This window comes from Cyprinodon tularosa, unplaced genomic scaffold (genome assembly GCF_016077235.1).
Source record: "Cyprinodon tularosa strain WSP-4 unplaced genomic scaffold, ASM1607723v1 ctg107, whole genome shotgun sequence".
NCBI lineage: Eukaryota > Metazoa > Chordata > Actinopteri > Cyprinodontiformes > Cyprinodontidae > Cyprinodon > Cyprinodon tularosa.
The window spans coordinates 4,571,749-4,585,683 of NW_024037860.1; the positions used below are offsets into that span (position 1 = coordinate 4,571,749).

General features: G+C 40.6%; 1 protein-coding gene across 1 annotated transcript; it reads left to right on the forward strand.

Annotated features, from left to right (window-relative positions):
* Nucleotides 1-345: 345 nt before the first annotated feature.
* Nucleotides 346-13,210, forward strand: gapdhs (glyceraldehyde-3-phosphate dehydrogenase, spermatogenic). Its single transcript, XM_038289899.1, has 11 exons — nucleotides 346-444; nucleotides 6,394-6,453; nucleotides 6,781-6,877; nucleotides 10,065-10,171; nucleotides 10,662-10,752; nucleotides 10,850-10,968; nucleotides 11,050-11,131; nucleotides 11,230-11,381; nucleotides 11,468-11,630; nucleotides 11,711-11,808; nucleotides 12,720-13,210. The coding sequence occupies exons 2-11, from the start codon at nucleotides 6,425-6,427 to the stop codon at nucleotides 12,787-12,789; spliced, it is 1,008 nt and encodes a 335-aa protein (XP_038145827.1). The 5' UTR covers nucleotides 346-444; nucleotides 6,394-6,424; the 3' UTR covers nucleotides 12,790-13,210.
* The last annotated feature ends 725 nt before the right edge of the window (nucleotides 13,211-13,935 follow it).

A 13,935-nucleotide genomic window follows, 5' to 3' on the forward strand; every position in this document is an offset into this window, starting at 1 on the left:
AAATAGATTTTCACGTTTAAATTGTGATAACATTTGCAACACACTGAAAAAAATTATGCAACCGTTTTTCCTGCATTTACTTAATCACATTTAGTTACTTTAACTCCTTTTTTGTACCTATTAACATGGTAGGGCATAAAACAATTATGTTAAAGTAACTAATAGATGCCCAAATCTGTATGTTTTGATCTTTTTATTGAATAATATGTCATCAAAGCACATCTCTCTGTTTTTTTTTCCTTGTGATTACATTCTGTGAACGCCATACAAACCAGACCACTTGGGTTATCATCGCTCTGTAGCAGCTCAGAGGCCGTGAGGAGTCCCTCGTTCAGAATGGATCCCGGTGGTGTGACGTCATGTCGCTATGGAGACCAGGCGTTATAAAACCTGAAGTCAGACCCGCGAGCGGCGCACACTGACTCAAGCAGCATCAGCAGTGAGGTGAGTGAGAGCTCCGCCGTATAACGTTTACGCTCTTAACATTAGTCTAAACTATATAGATATCGATATTCTTATGAAACATTCATCAAATATTAACTTAAAGCGCTTTCCCCGCGGACGCTGTACCTCCATCACGGAAGCTACAATGGCCTTGCTGCTTTTGCCGTCCTTTTTTCAAGGTTAATTAATCGGGTGTTTTAGTCTAAAGACGACATTCGTGGTAGATGAAGGGAGTGGAAGTGAAGTTTAGGTGTTTTTATATATATTTTCTTTCTGAGCCGCTCTGTTTGCAGTCTGCTTCTGAATGATGCCGTCAGGAACGCAGGGAGAAAGGGAGGGGATGCGCAATGGCCTCCTATTCTCGAAGACACTTTATGACACAGCTGCATCCTGTAACATTGGCTCTAAAAAAGCAGGGGAAAAGAGCACCTTGGAAATTCCTTTTACTTTTAAAATAAATTCTTGTTAATTCTTGCTCTTTTTAAACGGAAAGGGTTGCAAATTTTGCGACTATCGTGACTTTTTAAGCTCTCCTGGCTGCATCTGCGGAAGTAGACAGGACTCCATGTTATGTAATCCGGTTCACGCTGTGTCACAGCTTCCTCTGTGAAGTATTCGGATACTCTTTCCTTAAAGGGGGAATGAGGCCGATGAAAAGCTTCACATTATTCATTTATTACAGTTGTGCATCATGTCGAGTGATAAAGCTGCTGCTGAGGTGAATAAACGAAGCTACGTGCCTTCTGTTCCCTTCATGATGAAAGTCTGACGTTTTACAGCGGAGGGATGGATGGGATCCGGCGGTCATATGATTTAACGGCCCGAATGATGAGGAGATAATAATATGAACGGTTTAGTTCAGCCTAGCTTGAGAGAAAGCGTAGTGATACATCACTGTGGTGCATCGTTACGACGGAGGAAAAAGTGGCGCAGTGGCGCATAATTCTGCCGCAGTTTTACACACTGGACGGACCTGTTGATGAGGCCTTATTTTTTTTTCTCAAAGCATTTGGGCAAAATTAACTACATTAAACCGGATTGTATTAAGCACTTTATGCAAAATTCTAGCATATATATTCGTAGCGTCACGTGACAGTTTGCAGGAAGACGCAGCGGGATGAAGGTCATCGTTTGAGGATGATGAAGGGCACAGCAGGCCCACAGCTGCTCCGCTGATGCTAATCAACATTTTAATCACAACCTGCTTTATATCAGATGTAGACGGAGACACGAACCGCTCCAGTTCAGTTCAAATAGCTTTTTAAGTAAACGTTATAGATGGAAGAACATTAGCATTAGCTATGACCTAGCTAGCTTCTATTTCTGTCAAAATCAGGTATTAGCATTGTTTTATTACATATATTTAATCATCTTTCGTGAATATTTATGCATTTAATTATCTAAGCAATCAATTTTACATTTTCTTTTCTATTTTGGAATATTTTCTTCAAAATCTGATGTTGGCTTATTCTGCTTGTCATGCTCATGAGGGTTATTCTCATTAATAAAAATACTTCATGTTAGCTCATCCAGCTTATAGCAGCTATTTAGAAAAGGTTAACAGCTGACAAATACCTTCAAACTTCTTATTACTCTGTTACTCAAAGTGAATAACACTTCCCAGCGAGTTTTTGCTGGACTGTCAGCAAGATGAAAGATTATTGATATTTTTTATGCTCACAGAAAGTAAAATTTTGTGGGATCCCTCATTCTCAATAAGATGGCATAGTTTTTAATACAAAGTGCAAATTTTATATTTCTGTCAAAACATACAGTTTTGTTTTGAAGTATTTCAACTAACACTTCTAAAACTGAGGTATTTTTTTATTGGGACTGTGATAGTAGCAGACACCCCACATGTGGTGCAATAAACCATCAGGGAAGTATATAGCTTTAGCTTCCCACTTTACAGCTTTCACAACGTGGCTCTCAGATATATGTCCTGCTAATGGTCATTTGCATACACGAGTCACTCATTCTTTCTGGTGTAATTGTGAGTTATTTCAAGATTAACTCAGTTTTTCCCCCCTGAATGGTGGTTTGGTTGGTATGAGTGTCCCCCTTTGAACATACAGCTTTGTGGGAGAAGAAGAAGCATTCAGAATGACTCAGCATTCTCTGCTAAACGGTCACCGCTTTTAGGAAATGAGCCATCCCACATGGAAGAAGGTGCACACATGCTGCATGCTGTAGACAGGAAATGGGAAAGTCTTAAGATTTAGCAGTAGAATCATGTGACACAGACTCTTTTATATTATAAGCATTAAAATACCAGAAAAAAAAATCACATTGTGTGGGTGTATGGTATATAACCTTCCTTGCTTTATAAAGCATCAAGGTAAAATGTATGTTGTCACATTTCACAAGTTAAAATAGCTTATGACAACTTTGTGCTGTTACATTGTGCCAGTTCATTTTAACCTATATTTGTAGTTGCAGTACAAGTTTGTCTATGTCTGCATGTTTTAGACAAGTGATGTGATGAAGTAGAACATTTGAATGACTTGTTCAAAGCAGCAGAGAGATGTATCTAAGGTGACATCGTCATAATACCAGGCACACCGCTGGAAGAGGAAGTGATTGAAACTGCTAGTAAAAGGAAAGTTTGTTTTATTGCACAAGAAAAACTCGATAAGTTGGTGCTAAAAAGACACAGTAAGAGGCGTTTAAAGAGGAACAAACATCACATAATTGGATATTCTGCAATATCTCTGTCCAATCGACCCACCGCAATGGAAAAACACAGAGGGTGTGTCGGAGGAATAGGAAGCTGGGGGAAGGTTTGAAACACCAAGGGCAGACCAAGGAGGAAGGCTGGGGGGTGGGGCACTGTGGTGAGGATACGCTCAGAGAACTTGCTCATATTCACCAAATGTTGTAAAATCTCTAACTTACAGTAAAATCGGATCTGTATACCTCATGTCTTTCAAGGCATTTGCATTAAAGGCAAATTAATGCATTTTGGAAAAAAAATCTGCAGAAATACATCATTGCATAATACTTACAAGTTGTAATGCAACCTGTTGTATCTGTCCTTTTTTGGTAGTCTGGTTATGACACATCCTTCCCCCCAGTGGTCCCTGCTGTGCAACTTCAAGAGGAAAATGGGTTGAAGTTAGGGGGAGGGGAGGTTTTTTAGAAAACAACAGAATCAGACAAGAGTGGCTGATCTGGCTAAATCTGGGCTAAGGGGGTCGACCCTGGGCGTCTGCATTTTAATGATTATGTCTGGGTTTGGGGACATGAGAGAGGTCAGGTTTGAAAGTCATGGTTCAGACAGGAGAGAAAAAAAATTGATCTGAATGTTTGGGGGGTATCTGTCTGATTAACCTTTAAAGGTAATTGCAGCACTACACATCCTATGATTCACTCTGATCCAGGCCTTTGCATTACGTCCTTTCTTTAAAAAACGGCTCCTGCTTTCAGCTTTAGCATCGATACCATAAAACTTTATCTAAGCTTCCTGGCCTGCCTTTATCATTAGATCTAAACTGAAGGTTTCCGCAGATATGGAGCTTCTGGAATCTTCTCTCCTTCCTTACTAAGGAGATAAAGCAGTAACAGGTGATATCTCACAGGAAAAGCAAGCTCGAGTTCAGCCTCTATCCTGCTTTCTTACTGCGTCCTCTCCTGACATATTAATGAGTGGCAGCAGATTGTGAGCTCCAGCCATCAATGTGTTACCTCCCTGCTCTCCACTGCACAATGGGTCCTCTGTAAGCAGCTTTTCAGTATAAGTGCAGCCTGAATACCAGACTGTGGATAATGGCACCTACGCTTATAAAGACGCAGAACTGCAGCCCTGGAGCCATTTTTATCTACTTCTTGGTTAAAAGATTGTTTTAATGTGTATAAAAACCTCATTAAAAATACACCAATTATTTGTTTTTATTTTGATAAAGATGTCTGTCTGATTCAGTATCTCTTTATCATTTATTTCCATTCGTGCATCAAAGCATTAACCCTGTTAATTTTATTTGATTTTTAGGAGGTTAAACCATCAGGAATAAAGCCTTACTTTTTCTTTACTTTTAGATCTTAGGTTTTCTTTAAAGGTAATTCTGGCTGCAAATAAAGCAGATAAAACATAGTGACATGGTTAGTTATGGCTTGAGAACCTGGACTGCACATTTACCTGATAAAGTGATCATTGTTTTTTGAGCCAGTTGCATTGACTGACTTTAGTTGGAGAAACGTCTTTTCTTTGAGACCACTTCTCATTTGCAACTTCCATCCTCTTTCTTCCCTCCCCTCGATTGGCCAATCCCTTAAACAACCTCAGGCTAACACTAAATGACATGAATGGGATTGTTTTGTCGAGTGTGTGCAGGTTTACATACATGACTTGCCTCGACATGTCAACCCATCGAGAAAGTGGTGAAGTTAGGACACTTTCCACAGCTGGAGTCTCCTATATTTGGAATTCAGCTCCAGCTGATCTCCTTCATCAGCAGACGTTTCGACCTGCTTAGAGATGCAGAGTGGACCACACTGTTGGATCATTTGTCAGCAGGGCAGCCATTTTGTTCTGGGTAGCCAGGGCAACTGCTCCTGTGCAGAGAAAAGTGAGAAGCTAGCATGCATGGATGAGAGGCAGCTGATTATAGGAGGAAGAGAGCTGCCTTACAATTTTGTGAACACAAAAAGTAGAAGCACATAATACCCCCTCCTTTGCTGTCCTTGTATTACAGATGCTGGTTGAAGAACATAAAATGGCTGCTCTGCTTTATAAAAAGCTCACATAAATCATAATAAACAAACAGATCATAAGGACCCTTTAAGATGAACCAAGGTGTATTATTCACATCAGTTCAAATGATTCACTAGGGTTCTCCAAATATGTACTGTGAGCAGTAATGTTGGGTTCTGAGAGATAAAATTAATTGTAATCTGGTTATTGCTTCAGTCTATTTAAAGTTCTCCCACAATGCATTTCAGCGGATTGACAGCTTGTCCTCAAGCCCCAACACACAACAGATTAGGAGATTAGAGCAGTTGAAAATGACCACGAGCCAGATCCTCCCTATCTGCTCTTCACAGACATATTTAGGAAGTTGAAGACACATTTTATCAGCAGCATTTTGTAAACAAGTATGGTTTTCTCCCACAGACGCACCAGTCAGATTTTTTTAGGGACATAACTGTCCTTAAACTTGAGCAATAAGTGCCTCTTTTGTTGATTATTTTCATTATTATATGTGATGAATCTAACATGCTCCATGTTTTAATCACATGAAGTTGGTGTTTAAAGACCCAATCTGAGTCCTTAGAGTGTTGAGGCGTTTGGGGTAGAAAGACACAGGATTCATCCTAAGGTACAAGCGCCACATAAAACAGTGAGGAGAAGCAGAGAGAAAATGAGGTCAAATAGTTGTTGCAGAGCCAGACGCTCCTCTCTGCTGAGTTGGAGGACACGTCTCCCTGCTGCGTTACATACCAGTCGCTTTCTCCCGGCCTTCTGGATGCTTTGTTTCCTAAACATGTCCCTGCATGGAGCAGAACCTCCAGACCCAAGTTTACACGCCTGGGAAATATAAAATTTAATCGCCTGTATGTTTGAACGCTCCTCTATTGACATTAACCTTTACGTTTTTCCAGCCCCAGTACCTGGGTTATAATATGGTTGTACTTGTTATTTTCTCTAAGTGTTAATTTCTTTTATATTTTAACAGTATTACTCAGACTTGGTGAATTTTTCATGGTCTGTTGTAAAAAGCAGTGATTGCTGGTTTATAGCAACACGACTTTCCAGTCCGACCAGATCTCTGACCTGGTTTAAGTTAACCGTTCTCAAAGCCCTCACCTATCGCCCTGTTTGTTTTGTCACCTCTAATATTCGCTGTTGAAACTCAGAGTGCTGCTAAAATGGTGACGTTTTCCAGCAGGGGTCAGTTTACCTAAATTGTCAGGTGTCTGTCGATTCTCACTGCCGTTTCTTTTGTCTTGCAGGTAACTCCAAACCCCCTAAGCAACAGCAACCATGTCAGACCTTTGTGTTGGAATCAATGGGTGAGTTCAAGCCTCATGTTTTATAAACACTATGGTCATTTTCAACTGTTTTTATTTTCTCTTCTTAAAGCTATGCATGAATTGGTGCCCTCTGACACTACTTAGGAAGGTTCTTTGATTTTTACACCAACAACAACAAGTATTTCTGGATTCAAATGTTAGGTTTTCACAAAGTGTGATGCAAATTTAGCTAATGAAACCTTTGATTTATTGTTTGTAAGGATAAAAAAAATAAGTCTTTCGGTATAAAACACAAATCTTCCTTCCTGATTTCCTTCAGAAAATTACTTAGCAGCTGTTAAAATCACTTTCTCTCCCTTTCTGCAGCTTCGGTCGCATCGGCCGTCTGGTCCTGAGGGCATGCCTCCAGAAAGGCATCAAAGTCGTCGCCATCAACGACCCCTTCATTGACCTGCAGTACATGGTCAGAAAGCTGCCTCCTTAATTAGTTACAGCATCTAATTCTAATTCTTTTTTTGGTGAAATCAGAGATATGGAGGGATTATATATCAAGCTGATCCAAGAAGAATAACACCACAATTCATTGTCTGATTGAAAACTTTTTCACCAGTTTGAAAAACTGGAATCAATTAATCTCAATTGGAATCTTTCCCCAATTTTTTATTAGCTGAAGTAAAAAGAAACATAAGTGTAGAAGAGCTTCATCCTCCATCTTGTGAGTGGCATAAGCTTCCTGCAAAGTTTTGCAAACTGGAGACGTGAAGTAAGCTTCTAAGATTATTTAATTAATTTTGATCAGCTTTGTAAATAGATTATGTTAGTCTGAGCAAAGTCGATCATTAAAACAAAAATTAAACTAAATCTGTAAATAAACCACAACACAACTGCTAAAACTTTGCATTCAGATTAAGTAAAATTATCCAGTTGAAGCATTAAAGTACAAAATCTCAATTAGCTGAAGTTAAATCAGACTAAGATCTGTTTGTTTCTTGTTGATAATATTTGTATTTAGTAAACATATATGTGACCTTATCATTAGGAGTCGTATTGTTGTTATCAATACTGTTGATAATGGGTAGGTGTTCACTTAGTATTGCTAAAAATGAGATTAAAGGAAAGCTCTAACTGATAAAAGATGGAAGAAAGGTGCAGGGTGTCTAAGCTGTTATTTATTTGTCTAATATAAACACATATAACACACTGCCTATGTGTATCTGGGCTTCAAGTGTTTGTGTTTAGATCAATGTGTACGTTTATATGTAAGCTCATACATATCGATTTATTTGTGCAAATATGTAGCTGAAGTGGAACTGGGTTTAAAAAAAATTCCTTGGACTGGAACAATATCAATTACCGTATTTTCACGACTATAAGGCGCACTTAAACGTCTTTTTTCCCCTTCAAAATGTGCGGTGCGCCCTTTGGTGCGGTGCGCCTTATGTGTGTTGTAACTGCGACTTTTGAGACCACCTCATTGAGGAGATGATGAAAGAGTGGCTGAATGTAAGGAGACCAGGTGTTTTTTTTTCCACTCATCACCATCGCTGTTAATATGTTACTCCATGCGTGCCCATCTCACAGCTGATGTGAAAAACATGGGGAAACAAATTAACCCTGTGCTCGCTGTTCAACCGCTCGACATCGGTGTGAACCGGACCCAGCAAGTGCAGCAGAAGCAGCGAGTTTACATGCAAAGTAAATGGTTGACGCGCGTATAGGTGCAGCAAAAGGTCCTGCAGCGCGTTTTGAGCAGCAGGAGCGTTTAAGCATCTGCCAACGCGCTGCTGCTGCTCGAGATGGAAAAATTGAAGTTTTGCTGCTGGACGCGCCGCATCAACCAATCAGAGAAGCTGATCTGGGAGCTGACAGCGAGACAGACACATCGCTCTGATGACATATGATATTAACGCAAATGGAAAAGGCTGGATGGATGAGGAGATGATGAAAGCGTAGCTGAGGGAGGTGTAGCCTATGTGAGGAGACCAGGTGGTTTTTTCCACGCATCACCATCGCTGCGTGCCCATCTCACAGCCGATGTGAAAAAAAAGGTGAATCAAATGGACGCCGTGCTCGCCGTTATCCCGGGGGGTCTGACAAAGGAGCTTCAACCGCTCGACATCGGTGTGAACCGGCCGTTCAAAGTAAGGCTGCGAGCGGCGTGGGAGCGATGGATGATAGACGGAGACCACAGTTTCACGATAAGTGGAAGGCAGCGCCGGGCGAGTTACGCCACCGCTTGCGGATGGATTGTTGATGGACTAACGTGTCTGCTGGCTCTGTTGTTCAAGCTTTTGCAAAAGCCGGCATTATTTCTGAGGAGCTGCGCTGCACGGAAAGTGACTGACAGCGAAGAAGGGGAAATTGGCATGTCGGATTTAGCGCAGCTGTTTAATTCAGAAACAGAGGATGATAAATTTGATGGGTTCGATTAATACTTTGTAATAAATACACGAATAAAGCACAATCATACTCAGTTTTGCTCCCGCTCTATTTTTCTACCTGAAAACTTAATTCAACAGCAGCCTCTGGGCGGGTCTCCTCCTCTTCAGCGCGGTGGCTGGCAGGTGTTTTTTCATCTAAATAATCTAAATCTTGCAGCTATATTTGCTGTGATCAGGGGGAATAAAGTAGTTCTAATATGTTTTTAAGTGAGAAAGTCCACCTGAAAACTTAATAGTTGCAGTCAGTTCATCCAGATTATCTATTTCTGTCGGAGGCGCTCAGACCCCCACATACCAGCGGTGCGCCGACAGGAGAAATCTCTTCATCAGCAGCCTCTAGGCTGGGCAGCCTCCGGGTTCACCGCGGCGGCTGGCAGGTGTTTTTCATCTAAATAATTTAAACTGCAGGCACCCATAAAAGCGAACATATTCCGTCGGCAGGTTTCAGGATTTTAAGTTAATTTAGGAGTGACCACAGCGCTGTGTCATCTGCGATGTGTCTGTCTCGCGGCCAGCTGCCAGGTTTGATTAATACTTTTTAATAAATACATGAATAAAGCACAGTCATACTCAGTTTTGCCCCCGCTGTATTTTTAAATATGCAGTAGAGGTATTTAAAGGTAGTAGAGGACATGTACCTGTATATAAAAAACGCGCCCTATAGTCCGGTGCGCCTTATGTGTGTGTTAAATACAGAAATGGGACACATAACTGAGAGTGCGCCTTTTAGTACGGTGCGCCTTATGGTCGTGAAAATACGGTAGTAAAACCCTTGAATTTATTCCATTTGCATGGAAACTTTGTGAGACAATTTTATTTACATGTCCTGCCCTGTGGTTTAGATATGTTAAATTGGTTCAATTTTTCTCAGATCACATTAAATAGAAAGTACGTAATTAATGTAATTGCACCATTTATTAATTCCTGAACTTAATATTCATATTTGTTCTCTTTATCTTTAATGCGGTTTGCATGAGTGAACTAATAAAATAGATACACTTTATTATTATCTGTAAATAGACTTTAATTAGTTAATCCACTTAAAATTACATAGTAGGACTTATTTATTTATTATATATATTTATTTCAATAATTCTCTGTTAGCTCTAGTTTCATGTAAAGTTTTTTTTTTTTTTTTCTGAAAAGCAGATAAACATTCTGCGAGGGTCCTCTCACATTGACTCTGCATTTATTACCATTCACTTGTAGGTCTACATGTTCAAGTATGACTCCACCCACGGCCGTTACCATGGCGAGGTCTCCCATGATGGCGGCAAGCTCATCGTTGATGGCAACCCCATCTCTGTTTTCCAGTGGTAGGTAAATCTTTATGAATGTTCCACAGGAAACATTATGTCTGCAGCTAAATCTTCAGCCTAGTAGAAACTAAAGCGTTGAACTTTATTTTACTCAATGCAAGAAATCTCTCTTTTTTCTTTTTTTTTTTATTAAAATGGAAAAGTAAACTAATTTCTGCTGTACAAATTCATTTAAGGAACTTTAAATTGCCCCTGGCTGCCTTCAGGGTGATTCTGCAGCTGGTTTGTGTTTTTTAGAGCAGTTTTTGTTACTTTGATGTGTACGTGTGAATTCCTAGCGTTGGAGTGAAGCCTTCTGCTCCACTGTCTGTGGCAGCTGTTGCTTTAGCTCTTTGTTCTGCACAGTCTCATGTCTGATGATGGGAAAACTGGCCAAAGGATGGATGTAGACAAGACATTCTTGCTTCACAACCCACCAAGGATCTGAAGGCTAGACTATAGTGCAGGTTTAGTTTTTAACCATCTCCTTTCTGCTTGTTTGACCCAGTATGAAGCCTGCTGAGATCCCCTGGGGCAGCGCTGGAGCCCTTTACGTTGTAGAGTCCACTGGAGTTTTCCTCAGTTTGGAGAAGGCCAACGTACGGACACACAGTGAAATGAGCTTTTAAAGAATAACCCACCGTTTCTGGGATAATAGCCTTTCTAATATGCTGTTTTACTTTGATTCCAACACAGTTCCACATCCAGGGGGGCGCAAAGCGCGTGGTTGTGTCCGCCCCCTCGCCTGATGCCCCCATGTTCGTCATGGGAGTGAACGAGGACAAATACGACCCGTCCTCCATGACCATCGTCAGGTAATGTCCAGTTTATATTAGTATCAACCTGCAGCATCTTCAAAGCCTTGCTGAGTGACATGTTTTCCTTTTTCCTCTCAGTAACGCCTCCTGTACCACCAACTGCCTGGCTCCTCTGGCCAAAGTCATCCATGACAACTTTGGCATTGAGGAGGCTCTCATGGTAAGGACTAAACTCTGATATATTACACTGCGTTTGCATGTGTTTAGCAGTTTTCTGTTTGCATGTTTCACACCATGTAACCATGTTGCCCTCTGCAGACCACAGTCCACGCATACACAGCCACCCAGAAGACAGTGGACGGCCCCAGCTCCAAGGCCTGGCGCGATGGCCGTGGCGCCCACCAGAACATCATTCCAGCTTCCACCGGTGCTGCTAAGGCAGTGGGCAAAGTCATTCCTGAGCTTAACGGGTACATGGGTCCCCTCTGCTGGACGAGTCAGAAAGTCTGAGGTATTCAGCAGCACGTCTAATATTTCTTCATGTGTGTTTATCTAGCAAGCTGACAGGAATGGCGTTCAGGGTGCCAGTGGCCGACGTGTCTGTGGTAGACCTGACCTGCCGCCTGTCCAAGTCTGCATCCTACGCCGAGATCAAGGAGGCCGTGAAGAAGGCGGCGCACGGGCCCATGAAGGGCGTGCTGGGTTACACTGAAGACCAGGTACGTCACAGAACCTTCAGCTGTCTCAGCAGCTCTGAAAACCAGACGTCTTATTAACCAGTGAGTTTTGGCTTTTCCAGGTGGTGTCCTCCGACTTCATTGGCGACACCCACTCCTCCATCTTCGACGCCGGCGCCGGCATCTCCCTCAACGACAACTTTGTCAAACTCATTTCCTGGTAAGTTTAAAAATATCCCCCATATTTATAACAAGAACATTTCTACAGGCGGAAGCTGCCGTCAGAGACTAGATTTGAAATGCCCAAAGTGAACCTGTATATGCAACATTGGAAATTATATGTCCTGATTTGAAAGGGGTGTTCTCTCAATTGAAACTATTTATTAAAGTAAAACGGAGTAGAAACTTTATTTAATGGTTTGTATTTATTTGTTTATAAACTGCATTTTATTGCAAAGAAGATTTTCAGTTTGGCCACATCTGGGCCCTTAAGAAAGACCAGAGTAAGCGAACACAGACTCGCATTGTTACAAATGACTAGCAGCAAATGTACCTGCATGCCACTGTCCTTAATGGCCAGTAGAGGTTGTCCTATCCAGTAATACATGTTAATGACACTGGGACCCAGATGAACACAGGCTCCTTAGGTAGAGAGCCAGAAAGCGAACACTGATGATGCCAGGCCTTTTTCACACTGTGCTAATCTAGTTTCTAAAGCTAACAGTATCATGCACAGCTGTTACAGTAAACCTGTCATTTGTTTACACTTGCTATGGATGCAGTTAGTTTAATACAAACCTAGGAGTTTTGTTGCAGGTCATTTTAAATGATCTGTGCGATCTTGGTTCGATTGATCAGGTCTTTCTCAAAAATCTAAAATTCATATTTTGTTAAAACTAAAAGTGGAATTAGGTAACAATAAAATACAATTTAAGGCAAATTAATTTAGTTTCACATTTTTAAATAGAGTTTGAATTCAGTGAAAAATATTTTTCAACTAATACATTTAATTCTGGATGTTGTATGTACAGATTTACTAAGGGCAACTTCTGTTACCCAGAATTCATTTTCACACCCTGAAAACCAATCTTATCTGAAAACGGCTAAAAATGTCTTTTTGCTTCCTTCCAGGTATGACAACGAGTACGGCTACAGCAACCGTGTTGCTGACCTGCTGCTCTACATGCACTCCAAGGAGTAGACACTTCCTGTCCTAAGAGACAGTGAGGAAAGGGACCACCGTTAACCATCATATACCCCTCCCTTCTCTTTTACACAGAAGCCCCACCCATAGCCACGTCATTGCAGTTCCAAAGCCCTTAGCTCTACTACATACTTGTAGGCAGCAGCAGATGTGTATTTGAGTGTTTTGAGTTCATCTGTGTTTTCCTTTAATGACGAGGCATCAGTTTGGTGAAAGTATTTGTGTCTGTGTGTGCCCCCCTCCACTGCGAAATTTAGATGTGCCATTATGGCTGAATACTATAACTACTGTATCCATCTCACTGTTAGTGTGATTTAAAGCTTCCTCACCAGTGGAAGGAGGAACCCGAGGGGCAGTCCTACTGTAACTCTGCTTAAGAATAAAGAGAAGACAAAATAAAGTTTGAAAAAAACCTAAACATCTCTCTCCAGATTCATTATTTAAGATAAATGGAACATGTATTTTTTAATGTCAGACAAATTTTTGGAGATGGGTCCTTAAGTGGACTAAGTCTAAGGTGAGGTAGACATTTATCGGTTTACTTTATTAGAAATATTGACTGAAAGGACACATAAAGTAGAGTTTAAAGGAAATACAGCGGCTGATGAATTTCTAAAAACAAAAGAAATTCAAGAAAGCCTCCAGATGGAAGCAGAGATTGGTACAACAGCAAAAGCGAGTAAGAGCAGCGTTGTTTCTGTATATTAATGCCTGATATTCACAAATTAATGTGGGTCAGAAAACACTTCAGAACAGAGGCTCAAAAAGATGATTAGTAACTCCCTACAATCACAAATTAGAGAGGTGTTTTCATTAATAAACAAACACTGACACACATAACATAAAGTACAAGGAAATATTTATAATTTAAAAACTTAAATAGAAAAATAATATTTGTGGAAAAGATTTTAAACCTTACTAAGTTTGGGATACCGGTTTTCCTTTAAGAAATAATTTCAATCAGTAAAACAAAAAAAAAGGAAATCAGTATTTAAACATAACGAAAATGAACATTTAGAAATAAAATACACTGAATAAAGATGCAAGAAAAATACATTTGCAATTTCTCTCAGTATCAACCAATATCTCCAATAGGTGGTGCTCATGTGATAAAAGAGGGCAAACTACCTTCAGGGTTGAAAT